Genomic DNA, 19,242 nt, shown 5'->3' with positions numbered 1-19,242 from the left:
TGACAGTAGAAAGGAGGACTACCACTAACAAACTAGGATCCTGGGCTTACAGGGGTTAAGGAGATCCAACCACAAGGGGGAAAAAAAAGTTCTTAATTTGCCTTCATTAAAGACTAATTTTAGGTCTTTGGGTAATTAAATGAATACATTGTTTATGCTCCATACACTTTCGGCCTGAGTCTTGGAAAATACGTGAAACTTCCAAGAATTAAAGTTTCCATTAACGCAAGTGCCAAAATCAGGAGGCTTGACCTGTGGGAAAAAGCACATTTGTCTTCGCTGGCTCCTTTTCAAAAAGCTATAGATGTTTATTGTATAACCTTTTTTGTGCGCAAATGCTGTTTTATCATTCAGACCCATCTAGACAGAGGAAGAAGCTGCAACATTTCAGAAAGCAACCAATTACTGAGGACCGAATGACCTGGCCTTATCAGCGCTGAAGTGTTATCGGCCGTCCCTGTTTGGGGTAAAATTTCTTCACTGGGAGCCAGTCAGTGGTTTCTTTTTTTCTTTCTTTTCCTTAAGGGGCCGGAGGGAGGGGGGACAGTCGCTGTTTTGAGGTGTGTGTGTGTTTAATTCCCTGAGAACTGGCTTTGGCTGGTGAAGAAATAGTTTACTATAGTGGGTTTCAGAACATCTTCCACGTGTATCTCTCCTAGCAGGTGGAAATTTAATGTAAATAATTGTGTGTGCCCACAGCTTGAACGCTTTGGAAGAATATTTTCTGACCTCTCTGCATTTATTCAGTCCGAAGTAGCCCAGTTATCATGAAGTAGCCCAGTTATCTACCTAGGTCACAAAATGAAATTTAAAATTAAATCTCCTTACGTCAGTGAACTTGGACTCAGAAAGTTCTCTCCCCTGAGCAGAGAGCCTTTTAAAGACTTGTGTGTCACGCTGGCGGCAGGGGGTCGCGGCTACTGGAAAGGAGCTGGCTCTGCAGGTCCCGCCCTCCCCCGGGTCGTCCCTCCCTCTGGCCTGCTCCCTACCTCCCGGGGACTCGCGCTCGCCCCCTCCCCGCCCGCCCCCTACTCCGCGACAACGGCGGCTTCCGAGGTCTGGCGTGCGTCAAAGCCCTAACTGGGAGGCTGATTTGTGGAGCATCGCCCCCCCGCCCCCCCCAGTCCCTCCTCCTCCCACTGAAGTGGCCAAGGGAGTTGAGCTGAGCAGGGGGAGGGGAAGATCTACACCCATCCCCCTTCCTCTAGCCCTCCCTGCGTTTAGATTCAGTTGCACCTTTTATTATTTTAACTCTTCTCCTTAGGACACGCAGCCCCCAATCTGTCCCTCCGGCCTGGGCGGCCCCTGGTCCCGCGCGCCAGGATGGGAGAGCGAGGGACCTGCCCGCGGCCTGCCGGCGTGTGCAAGGAGGTCCAGCCGCCGCGCCCGCTACCCGGAGTCTGTAAGTTTCAAAGCTGCTCCGGGGGAGGGGAGGGGGGGAGGCTGTCCATGTTCCCGTAAATGATTTAAAATGCAAAACACCGCAGAGGCTTGCAGTGATGGATGGACTTTTCGGGGCACACTCCCTACTGCAACCCGCAGGCTGTTGTCTTGGGTTTTTTTTCCCCCTGCACCTTATATTTGATTCCTTCGTTGTAAAAAAAAAAAAAAAAAAAAAAGTTTTCAATTTATAATATTATGATTTCCACAGGAACCTTTTTAACTCTTTTTTTTTAGATGCAACTCATACTTCTTTCGCATTTAAAATAATTCTTATAATTTATAAATTCTATAGCACACCACTTATAATTTTGTCAGATTACACGTTATTTATACTGCGCAAGGAGTCACGGCCTTTGCTTACTTCTAAAAATAACGGAGGAAGAATTTCCTCTCTTTACTTTTAATATTGCTACATCATCTAAGTACTTTAATAAGTAGACCGTGCACCCAACTGGTTTTAATCTTCATGATTGACGCCACGTGCTGTAGCCTTGCACTAATTTACAGACGCGGTTAATCGCAGAGAATTATCTTTGAGCCTGCTGTTTACCGGAAGGCTGCTGGTTTTGTTTAACTAAGGCTATGTCCATATGTACTCAGAATGATAAGAAAAATTGAAACAGTTCTTTTTATTAAAACCAAGTAATTTTTCTGAGATCCCAGAACTCAAGCACAAGCTAGATTCATGTTTGGGTTAGTAAAAATCACATTTTTGGTTTTGCATGTCACCTCGCACATGTACAGACATATCCTTGTATACAAGGACACAAGAGGTGAGGATAGGGTGGGTTTTTAAGTTTTTAATGAATGTTTCCCTCGTGCAGGACGGGTGTCCAGGGACGGAGAGGCAGGTGAGAGGGAGGTGGCTAAGCCGGCTATGGTGACAAGACGATGTTGGCCAGAAAGAGTATCATCCCAGAGGAGTATGTGCTGGCGCGCATCGCCGCGGAGAACCTGCGCAAGCCGCGCATCCGAGACCGCCTCCCCAAAGCCCGCTTCATCGCCAAGAGCGGGGCCTGCAACCTGGCGCATAAGAACATCCGTGAGCAAGGACGCTTTCTACAGGACATCTTCACCACCTTGGTGGACCTGAAATGGCGCCACACGCTGGTCATCTTTACCATGTCCTTCCTCTGCAGCTGGCTGCTCTTCGCTATCATGTGGTGGCTGGTGGCCTTTGCCCATGGGGACATCTATGCTTACATGGAGAAAAGTGGAATGGAGAAAAGTGGTTTGGAGTCCACTGTGTGTGTGACTAATGTCAGGTAAGAATGTAGTGGGATGAGGCAGGGGTTGAAAACAGTAGAGAAAAAATGTCAAAATGCCCTTTCTCTTATCATTCTATTATTTAATTGGAAGTGAAATAAAGGGTTTGTTTTAGAATCTTCAGAAACAAAAAAGCACAATAAAGAATAAAACCTAACACAGTAAATGTTTTTTTTAAATGCAGCTTTATGGATGAAGTGTCCCTGAAAACCTGAGCTTCAGTCCTTTGGACTAGCCTTGAAAATGTTATACCAGTTATCAAAAAAAAGTTGTAATTCAAAGGATTACACAGAGTGCTTTACTCCAAAAGCGCACACATTTAGTTCAGTATGAAAAAGCTGCTGTCCATAGTTTCAGTGCCCACAGGTAAATATCTCTGATCAACAAAAAATATTGTGCTAGTGGACATTTTTCTGACTCTTCTAACCCATGACATTTTCAGAAATAATAAGAAAAAAATGGGACCGCCCTAGGGGGAGACTGTCCTAGATTAAAAATCTACTAAAAAATGAAATAAATATCATCCCTTCTTTATCGAGATTATCATAAATAGCTGATTGCTTGCACTGGATTCAGAAATTAAAAGTTATGCTAAGATTCAGAACTAGAAATTGCTAATTTTGAATGAAAATTAGTCCAAAATTTTATGGAAGGGGTTATAGAGAAGCAATTTAATTTTGTACTTTTCTTTCAAAGTTTAAATAGAATAGGGACAAGACAGTTCTTAGATTACCTAACTTTGGCTTCTTTCTCATATCGTAAGTATCTGAAAGACAGGTAAATTGAATTTGATTTCAGTGATTCACCTCTCTTACTTTCACATGGTTTAAGAACATTTAGTTGAGGTGATTTGTTTCTTTGTTTTGCGGGCGGGCGGGGTGGGGGAGGTGGAAAGAGATAAATTATATCAATTACCAAGATGTTCACTGTGAAGCAAAACAGTAGTAATAATACTGGAAAATTTTCCAAAATATTTTTAAAAGAACATTTTAAATTCACATATTTCACAAAGCAAAGAAACTTGAAAAAGCATTATGATACCAGGAAACTGTAAAGAATGGGACCTCTAGTGACCCTGAAACCTTATTAAGCTAGCATATCACTGCAGAAAGTGGACCCCAGACTGTGAGCTTGTCCACCCTTCCATTTGCTAAGTAACTACAATGCCAGCCTTTCAAGGAGGAAGGCAGCATTAGTGTGCAGAGATCACACACCACAGATTTCAGCTCAAATTCTGAGGAGTAAAAACTGTATTGAATTGATCTATTGCTTTTAATATTGATTAGATATTATTTTCTTTTTTCAAACTTGTCACAAACTGTTGTCTCAAAGAAAATGAAGTTGGAAAACATAGGAGATCATCAGTATACCAGATATAAAGAAAACACAATACTTAAAATATCCGTTAAAACGTTCAATAGATAGTCTAAGATCAAATATCATTATCTATAATATATATCTTTAAAAACTTACTGGCACTGATAATTGGTGAATCATTTTCATATCAAAATAAACTTTTAATCTAAATTATATGATACTGATAAAAAGAGAAAAAAGAAATGATAACAGCAAACCTTAAAAATAAATCTTCATTCTCTCCCAATGAGAATGTAAAAGGTAACTAATAATAAATCTAATTCTTTGCATTTTTCCCTTTGTAAATTCAATGTCCAACCATCTCACTAAAATTGGAAACAACATTTTTCATTGAATATTCACCAGTATTTCCAAATAATGTTTGACCATTCTTCTTTTAGGGTGACTCATTTTCTCCTCCATGTATTTTCTCCTTCAAGGAGTCTCTTTGACTCCTTCATTTAATATGAGTCAAAAAATAGACCAATATATTTCCTCTTTCTCAATATTATCCAGCCTACCTCTCTCTGTAACAGAACAAAGAAACAGCTAAACACTTTTATCTCTTGAGATTGTTTAGCATAGCAAGTGTCAGTAAAAAGCCGGGTCTTGTACCATACATAATATTTAGAATTCATAAACAATATACAAAATATGGCACATGAATAGTCTCTTAAACCATTAAAACAAACCATTTGGGATATTTATCATTAGACTGCTCTCTGAAGTATGGATACATTATCAGAAATCAGTGTCGTATCCATACCCCTTCTCTGGGGTCCATTTTTATTGTTTGCCATGTTTTGGGGCTATACCAGATATCTTTTTGTGGGTAGCTAGTGCAATAGGCAATTACTGTAGTTTTCCATGAATCATTTTAGCAACAAAAGGGAAAGGCAATTTTTGCACTTCACTTAAAAGCTAATCAAAAGAATAATCCATGTATTCTAGCTTATCCCTCATGATTTTCTACCAAAGTGCACTGTATATACCAAGTATTCAAATGTTTAAACATTTTTCTCACCTGTTGTCTGTAGCATTAATAAATAGGTAATACTTTGAGAGATTGCTAATGTGTAGGCTTGTCTTCTATAAAGTTAGAGAAGTTTGAAATTGGGGTTGGGGGCAAAGATAGGACTAATATTGTTTCCATGAAGAAGCCACAGCAGTACTCATTGTGAAATTAAGTGTTATAAATTGATAGTAACAAATGTGATGCTTCCCATATGGGGGTAAATCAGAATCACCTGAGAACTTTTCAAAAGCATCTTACCCAGATCCAACCTCAGCCTACCAAATCGATGTCTATTCACTAAGATAGGGAGTAGATGTGCAATTTGAAAAAGCTTCCTAAGAAAATCCTACAATTTCTTGGTTCCTTCCCTCTGCTTCTTGCACAGGATTAGGCCAAAGTGAGAAAATTCAAGTTAGTATAATATTAATTACAGGTACACCTTAGAGATATTGCAGTTTTGGTTCCAGACCATTGCAATAAAGCAAATATCACAATAAAGCCAGTTAAACAAACTTTTTTGTTTCCCTGTGCATATAAAACATTTACATTATATTGTAATCTAGTAAGTATGTAATACCATTATGGCTGAAAAATGTACATATCTCAATTCAAAAAATATTTTAATGCTAAAAAATGCTAATGATCATCTGAGCCTTCTGCAAGATGTGGTCTTTTTGCTGGTGGAGGGGCTAGCCTCGATATTGATGGCTGCTGATTGATCCAGGTAGTGGTTGCTGAAGGTTGGGGTGGCTGTGGCAACTTCTTAAAATATGACAATGAAGTTTGCTGCATCAACTGACTTTTCTTTTCACAAAAGATTTATCTGTAATGTGTGATACTGTTTGATAGCATTTTACCCACAGTAGAACTTCTTTCAAAACTGGAGTCAATCCTCTCAAAACCTGCCACTGCTTTATCAACTAAGTTTATGTAATCTTCTAAATTCTTTGTTGTCATTTCAACAGTGTTCACAGCATCTTCACCAAGAGTAGATTCCATCTCAAGAAACCACTTTCATTGCTTGTCCAGAAGAAGCAACTCCTCATTCATCCAAGTTTTATCATGAGATTGCAGCAATTCAGTCACATCTTCAGGATCCCCTTCTAATTCTAATTCTCTTGCTATTTCTACCACATGTGCAGTGACTCCCTCCACTGAAGTATTGAATTCCTCAAACTCATTCATGAGAATTACAATCAACTTCTTCCCAACTCCTGTTAATATTAATATTCTGACCTCCTCCCATGAATCACAAATGTTCTTAATGGCATCTAGAATGGTGAATCCTTTCCAGATGGTTTTAAATTTACTTTGCCCAGCTCCATCAGAGGACTCACTATCTATGTCAGCAATAGCCCTAGGAAATGTAAATTTCTTAAGTAATAGGCCTTGAAAGTCGAAATTACTCCCTGACTCATGGCTATAGATTGGATGTTGTGTTAACAGGCATAAAAACAGCAATTATCTCCTTCTACATCTCCCTCAGAGCACTTGAGTGACTAGGTGCATTGTCAATGGGCAGTAATACTATGGAGGAATCTTTTTCTGAGCAGTAAATCTCAGCAGTGGGCTTCAAATATTTAATAAATCATGCTGCAAACAGATATGCTGTCCTCTAGCCTTTATAGTTCTACTTATAGAGCATAGGCAGAGTCAATTTAGCATAATACTTTGGGGCTCTAGGATTTTCAGAGTGGTCAATGACCATTGGCTTCAACTTGATGTTACCAGCTGCATTAGTTCCTAACAAGAGTTAGCCTGAACTTTGAAGCTTTGAAGCCAGGCATTGACTTCTGTCTAGCTATGAAAGTCCTGGGTAACATCTTCTTCCAATAGAAGGCTGTTTCATTTTCAACACTGAAAATCTGTTGTTTAGTGCAGCCACCTTTACTAATTTTCTTAGCTGGATCTTTTGGATAACTTGCTGCAGCTCCTCCATCAGCACTTGGCGCTTCACCTAGCACTTTTCTGTTTTGAAGGTGGCTTCTTTTCTTAAGCCTCCTGAACCAATCTCTTCTAGCTTTAAACTTTCCTTTTCCAGCTTCCTCACCTCTCATCCTTCATAGAATTGAAGAGAGTTAGGGCCTTGCTCTAATTCAGGCTTTGGCTTAGGGGAATGTTGTGACCTAGTTGGTCTTTTATCCAAACCACTCAAATTTTCTGCATCTCAGCAATGAGGCTATTTCGCTGTCTTATCATTTGTGTCTTCACTGGAGTAGCACTTTGAAGTTTTTTCAAAGCTTTTTCTTTCCATTGTTCACAACTTGGCTGTTTGGCACAACAGGCCTAAACTTTGGCCTATCGTGGCTTTTGACTTGCCTTCCTCACCAGCTTAATCATTTTTGCTTTTGATTTAAAGTGAGAGACAGTGAATATTTCCTTTACTCGAACACTTAGTGTTCTTTGTAGGGCTATTAACTGACCTAATTTCAATAGTGCTGTGTCTCAGGGAATAGGAAATCCTGATGAAAGGGGAAGAAACAAGGGAACAGCTGGTCAGTGGAGGAGTCAGAACACACACATTTATCGATTGTTTGCCATCTTATATGGGCATGGCTCATGGTGCCCCAAACTAGGGGTTCCCAATCCTTGGACTGCAGACCAGTACTAGTCTGTGGCCTGTTAGAAACCAGGCCACATAGCAGGAGGTGAGCAGCGGGGGAGCAAACATTACCTCCTGAGCTCTGCCTCCTGTCACATCAGCAGGGGCATGAGATTCTCATAGGAGTGTGAACTCCTATGGTGAACTGCGCAGGTGAGGGATCTAGGCTGCGGGCTCCTTGTAAGAATCTAATTCCTGATGATCTGAGGTGGAACAGTTTCATCTCGAAACCATTTTCCCCCACACACACCCCCCAGTATTGTCTTCTACAAAACCAGTCCCTGTTGCCAAAAAGGCTGGCGACTGCTGCCCTAAACAATTTCAATAATGACATCAAATATCACTAATCACACATCATGGTAACTGATGTAATAATAATGAAAAAGTTTGAAATCTTGTGAGAATTACCAAAATGTGACACACAGACACAAAGTGAGCACATGCTTTTGAAAAAATTGTGCTAATAGACTGGCTGGACGAAGGTTGCCACAGACCTTCAATTTACAAAAATGCAGTATCTGCAAAATACATTACAGCAGGGTAGAATAAAATAAGGCATATCTGTATGTGATCTTGACACAGTCATTTACTAGTTTCTGCCCCTAGTTCTCCCTTTAATCATTTCAGTATTCTCCAGAACACCTAGAGTAGCGCTCCCCAACCTTTTTGGAGCCAGGGACTGGTTTTGTGGAAGGCAATTTTTCCACTGATGGGGGTGGGGGATGGGGATGGTGTGGGGATAAAACTGTCCCACCTCAGATCATCAGGCATTAGATTCTCATAAAGAGGGATAACCTATATCTCCCACATGTGCAATTCACAATAAGGTTCGCTATACTATGAGAATCCAGTGCCTCCACTAACCTGACTGGAGGCAGAGCTCTGGCGGTAATGCTGTCTTACCCACTACTCACCTCCTGCTGTGTGGCCCGGTTCCTGACAAGCCATGGACCAGCACTGGTCCCTGGCCTGGGGGGGTTGGGGACCCCTGACTTAACAAAATTAGATCATCAATAAGACACTTTTCTTTCCAAATGGAAACCATTCCCTTCGATTGAAAATACTAGTTGTTTGGAATAATGTGTTTTATACTAGTTTTTTAGCACTGTGCTATTTCTATATGAGACACAAAATAAGTATTAGCTAATGAATATGATTTTAAAGATTATAAATAATAAGTTCACTCAGTACTCAGTACCTTCCATATGACTCAAGTCTCCTAAACATAGATACGCAATAAATAATAAATATCTACCTGGTAGAAAGTTTTACAAAGTAAACTGTGCCTTTGTCAAAGTGAAGTATTTCACAAGGTAAAATATGCATATATATGAAACTATATTAATCTTTTACACAATTAGGCCCATCACTATGTGACCTATGAAACATTAATAGAATGTTAATAGAATTAGGCCTTAGCTTAAAGGAACTTAATTAATTAATAGAATGTTAATCTTCAGAAGTCTGGAGGTAGATGCATGCAAGAGAGAGACAGACTGTTCTAAACACAGTTTAGAATTAGGCATTTTACAAGTTTAAGTTGGCTAGTCTTTCTGCAAGCATTTAATAGTCTTTGGTGGAAGAAAATGAAAAGCTCAGCTTGGCATATTTCATTATTCAAAATGTGACCTGATGGTGTTCTTTTCTGATATCATTCCTCACAGGTCTTTCACTTCTGCTTTTCTCTTCTCCATTGAAGTTCAAGTTACCATTGGGTTTGGAGGGAGGATGATGACAGAGGAATGCCCTTTGGCCATCACGGTTTTGATTCTCCAGAATATTGTGGGTTTGATCATCAATGCTGTCATGTTAGGCTGCATTTTCATGAAAACAGCTCAGGCTCACAGAAGGGCAGAAACTTTGATTTTCAGCCGCCATGCTGTGATTGCCGTCCGAAATGGCAAGCTGTGCTTCATGTTCCGAGTGGGTGACCTGAGGAAAAGCATGATCATTAGTGCCTCCGTGCGCATCCAGGTGGTCAAGAAAACAACTACACCTGAAGGGGAGGTGGTTCCTATTCACCAACTGGACATTCCTGTTGATAACCCAATCGAGAGCAATAACATTTTTCTGGTGGCCCCTTTGATCATCTGCCACGTGATTGACAAGCGCAGCCCCCTGTATGACATCTCAGCAACTGACCTGGCCAACCAAGACTTGGAGGTCATAGTTATTCTGGAAGGAGTGGTTGAAACTACTGGCATCACCACACAAGCACGAACCTCCTACATCGCTGAGGAGATCCAATGGGGCCACCGCTTTGTGTCCATTGTGACTGAGGAAGAAGGAGTGTATTCTGTGGATTACTCCAAATTTGGCAACACTGTTAAAGTAGCTGCTCCACGGTGCAGTGCCCGAGAGCTGGATGAGAAACCTTCCATCCTTATTCAGACCCTCCAAAAGAGTGAACTGTCTCATCAAAATTCTCTGAGGAAGCGCAACTCCATGAGAAGAAACAATTCCATGAGGAGGAACAATTCTATCCGAAGGAACAACTCTTCCCTAATGGTACCAAAGGTGCAATTTATGACTCCAGAAGGAAATCAAAACACATCGGAATCATGACAGCAAGATAACCCCAAGACAGTCTTTTATCAAGTTTCGATGGTTTATGCCGGGCACTGTCAGACTGAACCAGAGCTGGAACACAATAATGTGTCCTTCTACATTTTATTACACTAAATGATATTCGTATTCAAGCAACAGCACTTTCTGTAGTAATAAAAAGTAACACACAAAGTGGAGGATTCATGACTTACGCTTGTTTCATACGTGTAGAATTCGCAGTGATATACTTAAGTTATGTGTAGGGGTGGGTATGCTCTTGTTTCTCTCAATTTGAAACACAAGAATTACACTACTAGTAACAGGCCTTGAACACAAAATTTGGTCAAGAAATGAGTCTGTTTGAAATGCTTAGTTGGTGAAACCACAGATTGCTCTGTTACTAATGATCACTCTGAAAATGCAAATAGAATAGGAGGGGAAAAAACAAAATCATGTTAATGCCTTTTGTACATCAACCTTCTCCTGTCTCCATGATACTGCATTTGGTAGGAAGCCTGAGGCAAAAACTGCTTAAGTGGATCTGTTTGTAAGTGGATTCAGTTCATTCACTTGGTCTGTCGGTGACTCCTGAAGGTTTCGTGGTCCATCTCATTGCAGCCTGTTGGGCAGAGCTGGACAAGGTGTCTTTGGAGGAAAGCTAAGTCTTGTCTCATTTAGGACTGGGTTCCCCACAGTGACAGTCACTTCCTTCAGCTTCTCACTTCTTCTTCTTCTAGAATCCCCACAGGGAAATACTGTATTGAATATTTTATTAAAACCTTTTCTTTGTACTCACTGTAGTTTTGTGATTCCTCTTTCACAAAATCATCCCAAGTTAAAACTCAAGATGTTTTTAGAGCCATGTAAAAGAGATGTCAAAGTGATAACACTCATTGAGATTCCTCTCTCTCAAATCTGTTTGCTCCAAAACTAGCTTTTTTTGCTTTGTTTTGATTTTATTTCAGGTTTTAAAATGTCCTCTTGGTTTTTCAATCTAAGCCTGACATACCATAAAAATCCTATAAGCTTTTTTTTTTAATCTTCAATCTCCCATCTTAAAACTATACTTCCTTCCCAGTAGTATCTGAATTTAGGCTTGGCATTTATAGATTTAGCATTATCTCATTTGCTAAAGTGAGATTTTCTATCAAAGCTTCATTTAAGCATCTTTAGTGCCTGCTTCTTCAAGGAAGGGATGAGACAGAGAAGTACTAGGTTAACAAACTATATGTGGTTTTATTCTTACATTTTATAGCTAGACGTCAGAAAGCTGAGCTATTGTGAAATCTTTCACACAGATTTGGGGGTTTGTATTTATGAACATTGAAATAGGTAATTATGAAATGTTCTATCTTAAGACTTATGATTCTAACCAGGTGAACGGAAACTGTTTATCAAGGTCATTGAGTTAATCATTCCTGAAAGGGTGCTAACTGTTCCTCTGAACTCCAGACTCACAGATCAAACAGGCACCTGAGGCTCCACTTGGATATTGAACAAGCATCTCAAACTTACTATGTCTAAAACCAAATGCTACATTCTCACTCACAAAACCTGCCCTCCTCCCAGTCTTTCTTCCAATCACTCAGGCATGAAGTCATGACCTGGAAGTCATTCTTGCTGCCTCTTTCATACCCTACATGCCATCAATTAGCAATTACCTCTCGGCTCTGCCTTCAAAATATATCCAGAATATGACCAATTCTCTTTACTCCACCACTTCCTTCATAGTCCAAGCAAGGATACTTGTTACCCAGTATATATGCATGCATCTGTACTAATTGTTTGAATATTAAAACATTTCTGCCTAGGTTGCTAAAGACTATCTTAATAAAACTTAACCCAACAGCAACTACGGAGGTGAATATCAGACCTCAAAGCAGTTCTGGAACAGATGCAGGTTCCCACCTTCCCGCCCCAGGGCAGCTGAGCAGACCCAGAGGCAGCTGCCATACCATCCAGCAATAAGAATATGGATAGTGCCTTCCTGCTGCTCAGTAGCAGCCCAACTTTGTAGAGGTGACACAGGCCGTGCAGCAGGTGATGTCAGGACATAGTGGAGCTGAGATGCAAAATTTCTGAGTCCAGGGTCTAGAGAATTCCCTGGCACCAGGGGCAAAGCTAGCTATGGAGTACGGGAAGTTCCCCCAGCCACCTTCCAGCTGCAACTAAATGCTGAGTGTCAAGGACCTAATGACTGTCAATATAATGGGCATGTCAACGAAAGGTTATGAGGGGCTCCCTATGTCAAGTTGTGGCTCAGACAGGGACATCATTTAGCTAGAGACAGCCACACCAAACAAAAGGTTCTATCAACAATTTCTAAAAGTCTGAAAATGTTTTAGAGAGTATTAAAATAATTTTCTGACCTATTTTTGCTAAAACATATTTCACTGGGTAAGCAATTTTGAGAACTATATAATTTTAGAAGATAAGACAGACTCTGTACATATATATGTGTACATGTATGATTCTGACTTACATATTGTGTTTAAATATTATTTTATATTCAGTAGTTTGGTTCTCTGCTTCTACCCTTTCTTCTATCTCCACAATTCATACAGCAGCCACAATATTTTTTTAAATCACAAGTCAAACTACATGACACCTCTTCTTAAAGCCCTCTTCTGTCTTTTTCATTTTCTTTTCTTTTTTTTCTTTTTGGAGACAGAGTCTCACTCTGTTGCCCAGGCTGGAGTGCAGTAGCACGATCTCAGCTCACTGCAACCTCTGCTTCCCAGGTTCAATGGATTCTTGTGCCTCAGCCTCCTGAGTAGCTGGGATTACAGGCGCGTGCCACCACGCCTGGCTAATTTTTTGTATTTTTAGTAGAGTCGGGGTCTTACCATGTTGCCTAGACTGGTCTCAAACTCCTGAGCTCAGACAATCTGCCCACCTCGGCCTCCCAAAGTGCTAGGATTACAGGTGTGAACCACCGTGCCCAGCCCTTTTTATTTTTCTTAAAATGCAAACCAAAATCCTTAACAAGGCCAACAAGTCACTACATCTCATTGTTAGCGCTCTTCCCCTCAGAGACTCCCACACTTTACCACACTGGCCTTTCCGCTCTTTGAGAAACAGACATATGGCTCCTGTATCATAGATTTGCTTCTACCTGGAGAGTATTCCCTCAGAAAGCCTCATGAGTCTCCCCGTCATTATTTAGTCTCTGCTCGAGTGTCACCTCGTGAGGAAGTATAGTGTAATAGTTATAAAAACAGACCCAGAAGCCAGACTCCCTAGGTTTCAATTCCAATGTTAACATTTAGCATCTGTAAGGCCTTGATAAAATTAACTTCTTTGTGCCTTAGTTTCCCCATATATAAAATCAGAATGATTATAGTATCTACCTCACAAATTTGTTGTGAGGATTAAGTGAGTTAACATATATAAAGGGCTTAAAAGAGTTATAATTCATTGGCCCAGGACAAACACTTGAAATAAAGGATTTCCTTTATTTCAAAAAAGGCAAAAGGTAATAAAGGAAAAAAAAAAAAGGATTACCCTCAACTAATTGGCTTCTTAGTAAATGACTGATTCAATGCATTACTCTTCTTCTCTAGGACAGAGATAAAAGAACTTTGCAACATGAATCTGATCTCTTAAAACCTCTGCAGCAGAGGCCCTTATATCTGCCCACTCCCGGTTGCTTTTCCTGATCCTTTGACACTTTTAACAGACGCTTACCTGTCCTCAAACATTGTCATGTGTAAAATACTACAACGTGTAAAAAGGAAACATTTTGCATACAGAGATTTCTGCTTGCACTTGTCCATCATTTATTTATTCATTTAGTAATATATATTGAATGTCTGCCATGTCTGACATTTATCATCTGGCAAAAATAACTAGGTGTGTCTATTTTCTTTAAGGAGGAGCAGAAATTCATAGCCCAGGTACATGCTGATTCTGGTAGTAAGTAATCAGAGATAGAAAGTATCAGGTAAGAAAAACTGGAATACATGCCAGAATTTGAAAAGAGACACTTTCATCTCAAAATCAAAATCAAAACATACTGCTAGTTACTGAGCAGGCATGGGAAGACAACGGAAGACCTAGAACTGTCACACATACAGCTTTGCTGAGAGCTGGATGAGAAAATAGAACATTGTCCTTAGAACTACCATTTTTCCCTGCTTTATCCCCATACCATAGTTTTATTCTACAATTCCTTATTGTTTGCATCTTAGCTCAAGACTCTCTCTAAAGAAAATCATTGTTGCCCTTGCTCACAGACATTTCTAAATATCCCTGGCCAAAATGTTCTGACACATAAGTGTGTCTCAGAACCGACAGTTTCCCAGCAGCTGAAGGAAATGACCTTAGTTCCCAAAGAAAGTCTAACTTGCAGAAAAGTTAGTCGCTTAATGAACATAGGGCAGCATTTTCTCCCCTCCAATATTTGGATTCATTTTGTTGTTGTTGTTGTTTAGCGACTTGGCATTCATGGAGCCAGAAGTTTTCCCTTTGATAATAAATCAATTGTAGATAAAGAAGAAAGAATGAAAAGATATCTACATCTCCTGGGGCTCCCACTCCCAACTTTTGTTATTTTCAGCATGGAAGGTAGAGGCAGAACTGTAGTTAGTGTCTCCAAGGACCAGTGCATTAAAGTAACCATAACAAATCCTACAGGCTGTTTAAGAGAAAACCCAAGGGCCATGCTCTTCCCATGATCTTTATGCACAATTCTCATCAATGGTGATGGGAATTTCCCCACAGACCTAGAAAGGATGTGACTCTTAATTACACCCCTTGATAATCGCACTGATTCAAGTTTAAGTTCAAGAAAATCTTAATCAGTCTTTAACTTCAGATCAAAATGTTACATTGGAGCCCACTTTCATTTTAGGTTATTTACATCTTCATGAATACTCTTTTCAAGAAGTGTTCCAGTTCTCATGAAGATTTTCCTGGCTGTACCATATGGCACTCCTTCCTCCACTCCAATACTCCCTGGGGTAGTTGGAACGAAACTATTGCCTTACACTGAGTTTATCTTAATTATTTGAAGGAACAAAAATATTAAAGCTAGATTTCCACATAGTATTGGATTGCTTCAGTGGGTATGGAAAAGTGGAGGCTAAAACAGTTGTCTGTAAAACTGAAGTTAAGATATATAGTACTTCAAAAGGCTTCACTTATTTGCCATTGATGGTTGAAGAAAGTTCACATTCTTTACACATGATAGTTAAGACTCTTTGTGGTTTGATTCCAACACACCTTTCCTGCCTGGTTTTCTAACCCTACCCACAACACCTTATGAAGCTTCAAGTTTATTGAATGCTTCACTCACATTCTGCAAGTTGCTGAGATTGAAATTCTGTGCTTTCTCTATCTACCACAAGCTACTGTTTTTACAAAACCTTCTCAAATTCTCCACCTAAATCACTCTTTTTTTTATCTCCACAACGTTTACCTCTATTTATTGGTTATTTCATAATAACCGGTATTATATAGCTTTTGAATATCCTAGACATCTCTCTCCACTAGATTGTAAGTCCTTTCCCCAAATTACTTATCACAGTGCTTGCCTAAAATAGATGGTGATGGTAGCCTGATAGTTACCACCCCAAAATCCATTATTCATTTTCCTTCATAGAAACAGAGTTTAAGCTGGGCATATGAATATCCAGCGAGAGATTATACATTCCCAGTAGCTGTGTCAGTTACTTACGGTCATGTGCCAAATCTGGGGCTCAATGTCCTATGAACAGGAGCTAGTGGACCACTTTCAATTCTTGATTGTAAAAACTCTGAGTTTGTGTGTCTTGACCTTTTGCACCTTCCGTGGAGTGAGCACATGTGTGATGGAAATCCAGCTTTGACCAGGCTGATGAAGATAAAACCTGTGGAGTAAATAAGATGGAAGTAACCTGGCACAGCAAATCACTTTGTGCAACAGGGCCGTGCAAGCCTGGGCTTCCTAATTTTAGCCAGTTACACAGATGAGAATAAACATCTACTTTATTTTGGTAGGTTTTTGGCTTTTTTTTTTTTTTTTTTGACTGCTTGTTTGCATGTTTTTTTACTACACTACAGTTTGGCCTCTATTCTGAATAATAAAAATGCTAAATTATCAAATGCAAAGGTAACCCACAGAATGGCAGAAGATATCTTCAATTTCATATTCTACAAAAATTCATCTCTAGAATGTATAAAAAACTCTTAGTAATCGGTAAGATAAACTTGCGCACCCAAATAGAAATAATTGACAAACAACTGGAAAAAATTACATCACAAAAAAGAGAATCCAGAAAGCCAACACACATATCCAAAGGTACTGGATCTCACTAGTAATCTAAATGCAAATGAAAAGCACAATGTAATGCCATTACACACTACCAGAATGGTTAAACTGAAAAAGATAAAGGTAAGTGTTGAAAAGGATGAGGAGCAACTGGAACTTAAACATACTACAAGTGGGAGAGTGTATTGTCATAACCACTCTGAAAAACTGTTTGGCAGGGTCTTGTAAAATAAAATACAACAAATGCTATGACTTAGCAGTTTCACTTTAGGTACATACTACACAGACTTATATAAAAAATTTTTATAGTATCACTGTTCCTATAGGTCCAAACTGGGAGCAACCCAAATGTCCATTTACAATCAAATGGATATGTAAGTATCAATATGTTTACACAATGGACTACTACAGAACGAAGAGAATGAATAATTTATAATGACTCACAATAATATCCATATATCTCACAGACACAGTATTGTGCAAATCAAAAGCATATCTTTATGGTTCCATGTATATAAAATTAAAAACAGCCAACATGACTCTTGGGTGTTTGTAAGTCAGCACATCGTTTATCATCAGAGGCAAAGGGATAGGAGCTGGAAGACAGCATGAGGAAGCTTCTGGGTCTCTGTGAATGTTCTGTTTTTTGAACTGTGTGCTAATTACACAGGTGCATTCACCTGGGGAAAATTCATTGAGCTGTACATTATAATTTGTGCACTTTTTTATATGCACAGTTCCCTTTAATAAAATTCAAAATAATTTAATCATCAAAATACTTTAAAGAGAAGAAAAAAAATGAAAAGTAAAAAATGAATCTCTGGCCAGACTCAATGGCTCACCCCTGTAATTCCAGCATTTTGGAAGGCCAAGGTGGGCAAATTGCTTGAGCACTGGAGTTCGAGACCAGCCTGGGCAACATGGAGAAACCCTGTCTCTACTAAAAATACAAAAATGAGCCAGACATGGTGGCTTGCACCTGCAGTCCCAGGCTACGTGGGACGGTTAGGTGGGAGGATTGCTTGAACTCAGGAGGCTGAGGTTGCAATGAGCCAAGATCGTGACACTGCACTCCATCCTGGGAGACACAGCAAGACCCTGTCTCAAAACAACAATAATAACAAAAAAGAATCACTTAAAACTAATCAATATTGATGAAAATCTACTTTCTTGTGTGGTAAATGCACTGAAATTTTTTGGATTAACTGACTATCTAAAGACCCTATAAAATTTGTACATCATTTTAAAATACATTTATCTCCATAAGTGCCATGGTCTGTTAGATGTATAGCTCATGCTGGAGTGTGAATATGATCATTCATTTAACAATTATTTATTTAGTAACTGCTCTGTACCAGGCATTGTGATAAAACCTGGGGATACAAATTATAAACCAAGTCACCACAAGGTGCCTATAGCCTAACAAAGACATTTACCAAAAAGTGCCTGCAAAGGTATATTACAAGATAGTGGTTACATGCGGGAACTTTGGAGTCAGGCAGCCCTGGCTTCTCTGCCACTTACAGTAGTGGGACCCTGAACAAGTTCCCCTGAGCCTCAATTTACTTAATATATTGAGTAAATTAGTATTATAGTACTTAGTTTATATTAATATATTATATATACTATATGGCATGCTATATATTATATATAATATACATATACTTATTATACTATATGTATTTATATATATAGTTATTTTGAAGTATTGAGGATTTGTGTTCAGCACAGTGTCTGGAATATAGTAAGTGCTCAATAACTCTTAACTATTATGATTACTATTGTTATTATTATTTTAGCAGGAGCAGCAGGAGTAGTATGGTGGTGCTCCTAAGGTAGTGTCAATTAAAGGGCAGGAAATAAAGAGACTCTCTAACAGAGAGGGCAATAAAAAACGAATGAAAAGGAAAGAACCAGTGAATTTATTCTAGATGGTCCTAAAATAACCATCGTGACTACACGGGAAAACAATAAGGGATGGGCCCCATCTTCTACCAAAAATGTTAACTCCTACCCAGCCTTCAACTCATAAGGTACCACTTCCTCAAATCATGTGTCTAATTTCACAAACAACCTGAATATCTTAGAGCTCAGTATTTTAAGCCAGGAAAAGAGATAACAAGAGTGGCTATCAAACCCCTTTCTCTGATTCTCTGATATTCCTCTGCTTTATAGCAGAGGCTGCAAAGGTACACTCAGAGGTTAAGTAATTTAGAACCAGAGAATCATTAGAAAACAGAGTGAGCCTGAGAAGGATTTTTAGCCCAAAATGGTAAGCTATCCCCTCAGCTGATCCCCTTATCTTTGAAATAACCCAAAAAAAAAATTAAAATCACACTTAATCTACTGCAGCCTGGGTAAACAAGAAAGACTTATCAGTGGGAAAGAAATTTTTAGAAATTCCTGGAAAAGACAAAGAGGATAGAATGGAGTTGCTGGGAAAACCAATCACAGCTGAGACCTATTACCCAGATTCACTCAAAAGAAGGTATAGAGTCGCTAAACAAGGGGTTTTGCAACAGAAGTCAGGAACTATCCAAAGTTCAGAGGTGGTAGCTAGTGGCTGGAACAGAAGCCAGAGCAGACAGCAATTTCGAGACATTGCAGAGCTGTAGTAGATCTGTACTGGTCTGCAGACAGACAATAATTTGCACTGTAAGTAACTGGGGAACTAGTGCCTGAGACTTCTAGGAACGCCCATGGTACTTTGGGCCCTCAGATAACTTGGGCTACCACAAGTGATAGACAAAGAAGACGGATGCA

At 39.5% G+C, this 19,242-nt stretch overlaps 1 protein-coding gene across 5 annotated transcripts; it reads left to right on the top strand.

The window, feature by feature from the left end:
• Positions 1–368: 368 nt before the first annotated feature.
• Positions 369–10,421, top strand: KCNJ8 (potassium inwardly rectifying channel subfamily J member 8). 5 transcript variants are annotated; one of them, XM_054443902.2, is made up of 4 exons: positions 369–466; positions 1,265–1,402; positions 2,268–2,708; positions 9,347–10,421. In XM_054443902.2, exons 3-4 carry the CDS (start codon positions 2,335–2,337, stop codon positions 10,245–10,247), a joined length of 1,275 nt encoding a protein of 424 aa, XP_054299877.1. In that variant the 5' UTR covers positions 369–466; positions 1,265–1,402; positions 2,268–2,334; the 3' UTR covers positions 10,248–10,421. The 5 variants fall into 5 exon arrangements, with proteins under 5 accessions (XP_054299877.1, XP_063528558.1, XP_054299876.1 ...); XM_063672488.1 differs by lacking the exon at positions 369–466 and adding an exon at positions 871–943; XM_063672489.1 differs by lacking the exon at positions 369–466 and adding an exon at positions 1,017–1,056.
• The last annotated feature ends 8,821 nt before the right edge of the window (positions 10,422–19,242 follow it).

This window comes from Pongo pygmaeus, chromosome 10 (genome assembly GCF_028885625.2).
Source record: "Pongo pygmaeus isolate AG05252 chromosome 10, NHGRI_mPonPyg2-v2.0_pri, whole genome shotgun sequence".
Lineage (NCBI taxonomy): Eukaryota > Metazoa > Chordata > Mammalia > Primates > Hominidae > Pongo > Pongo pygmaeus.
The sequence above is the reverse complement of the archived record's forward strand: the minus strand, read 5'-3'. Positions and strand labels throughout refer to the sequence as shown.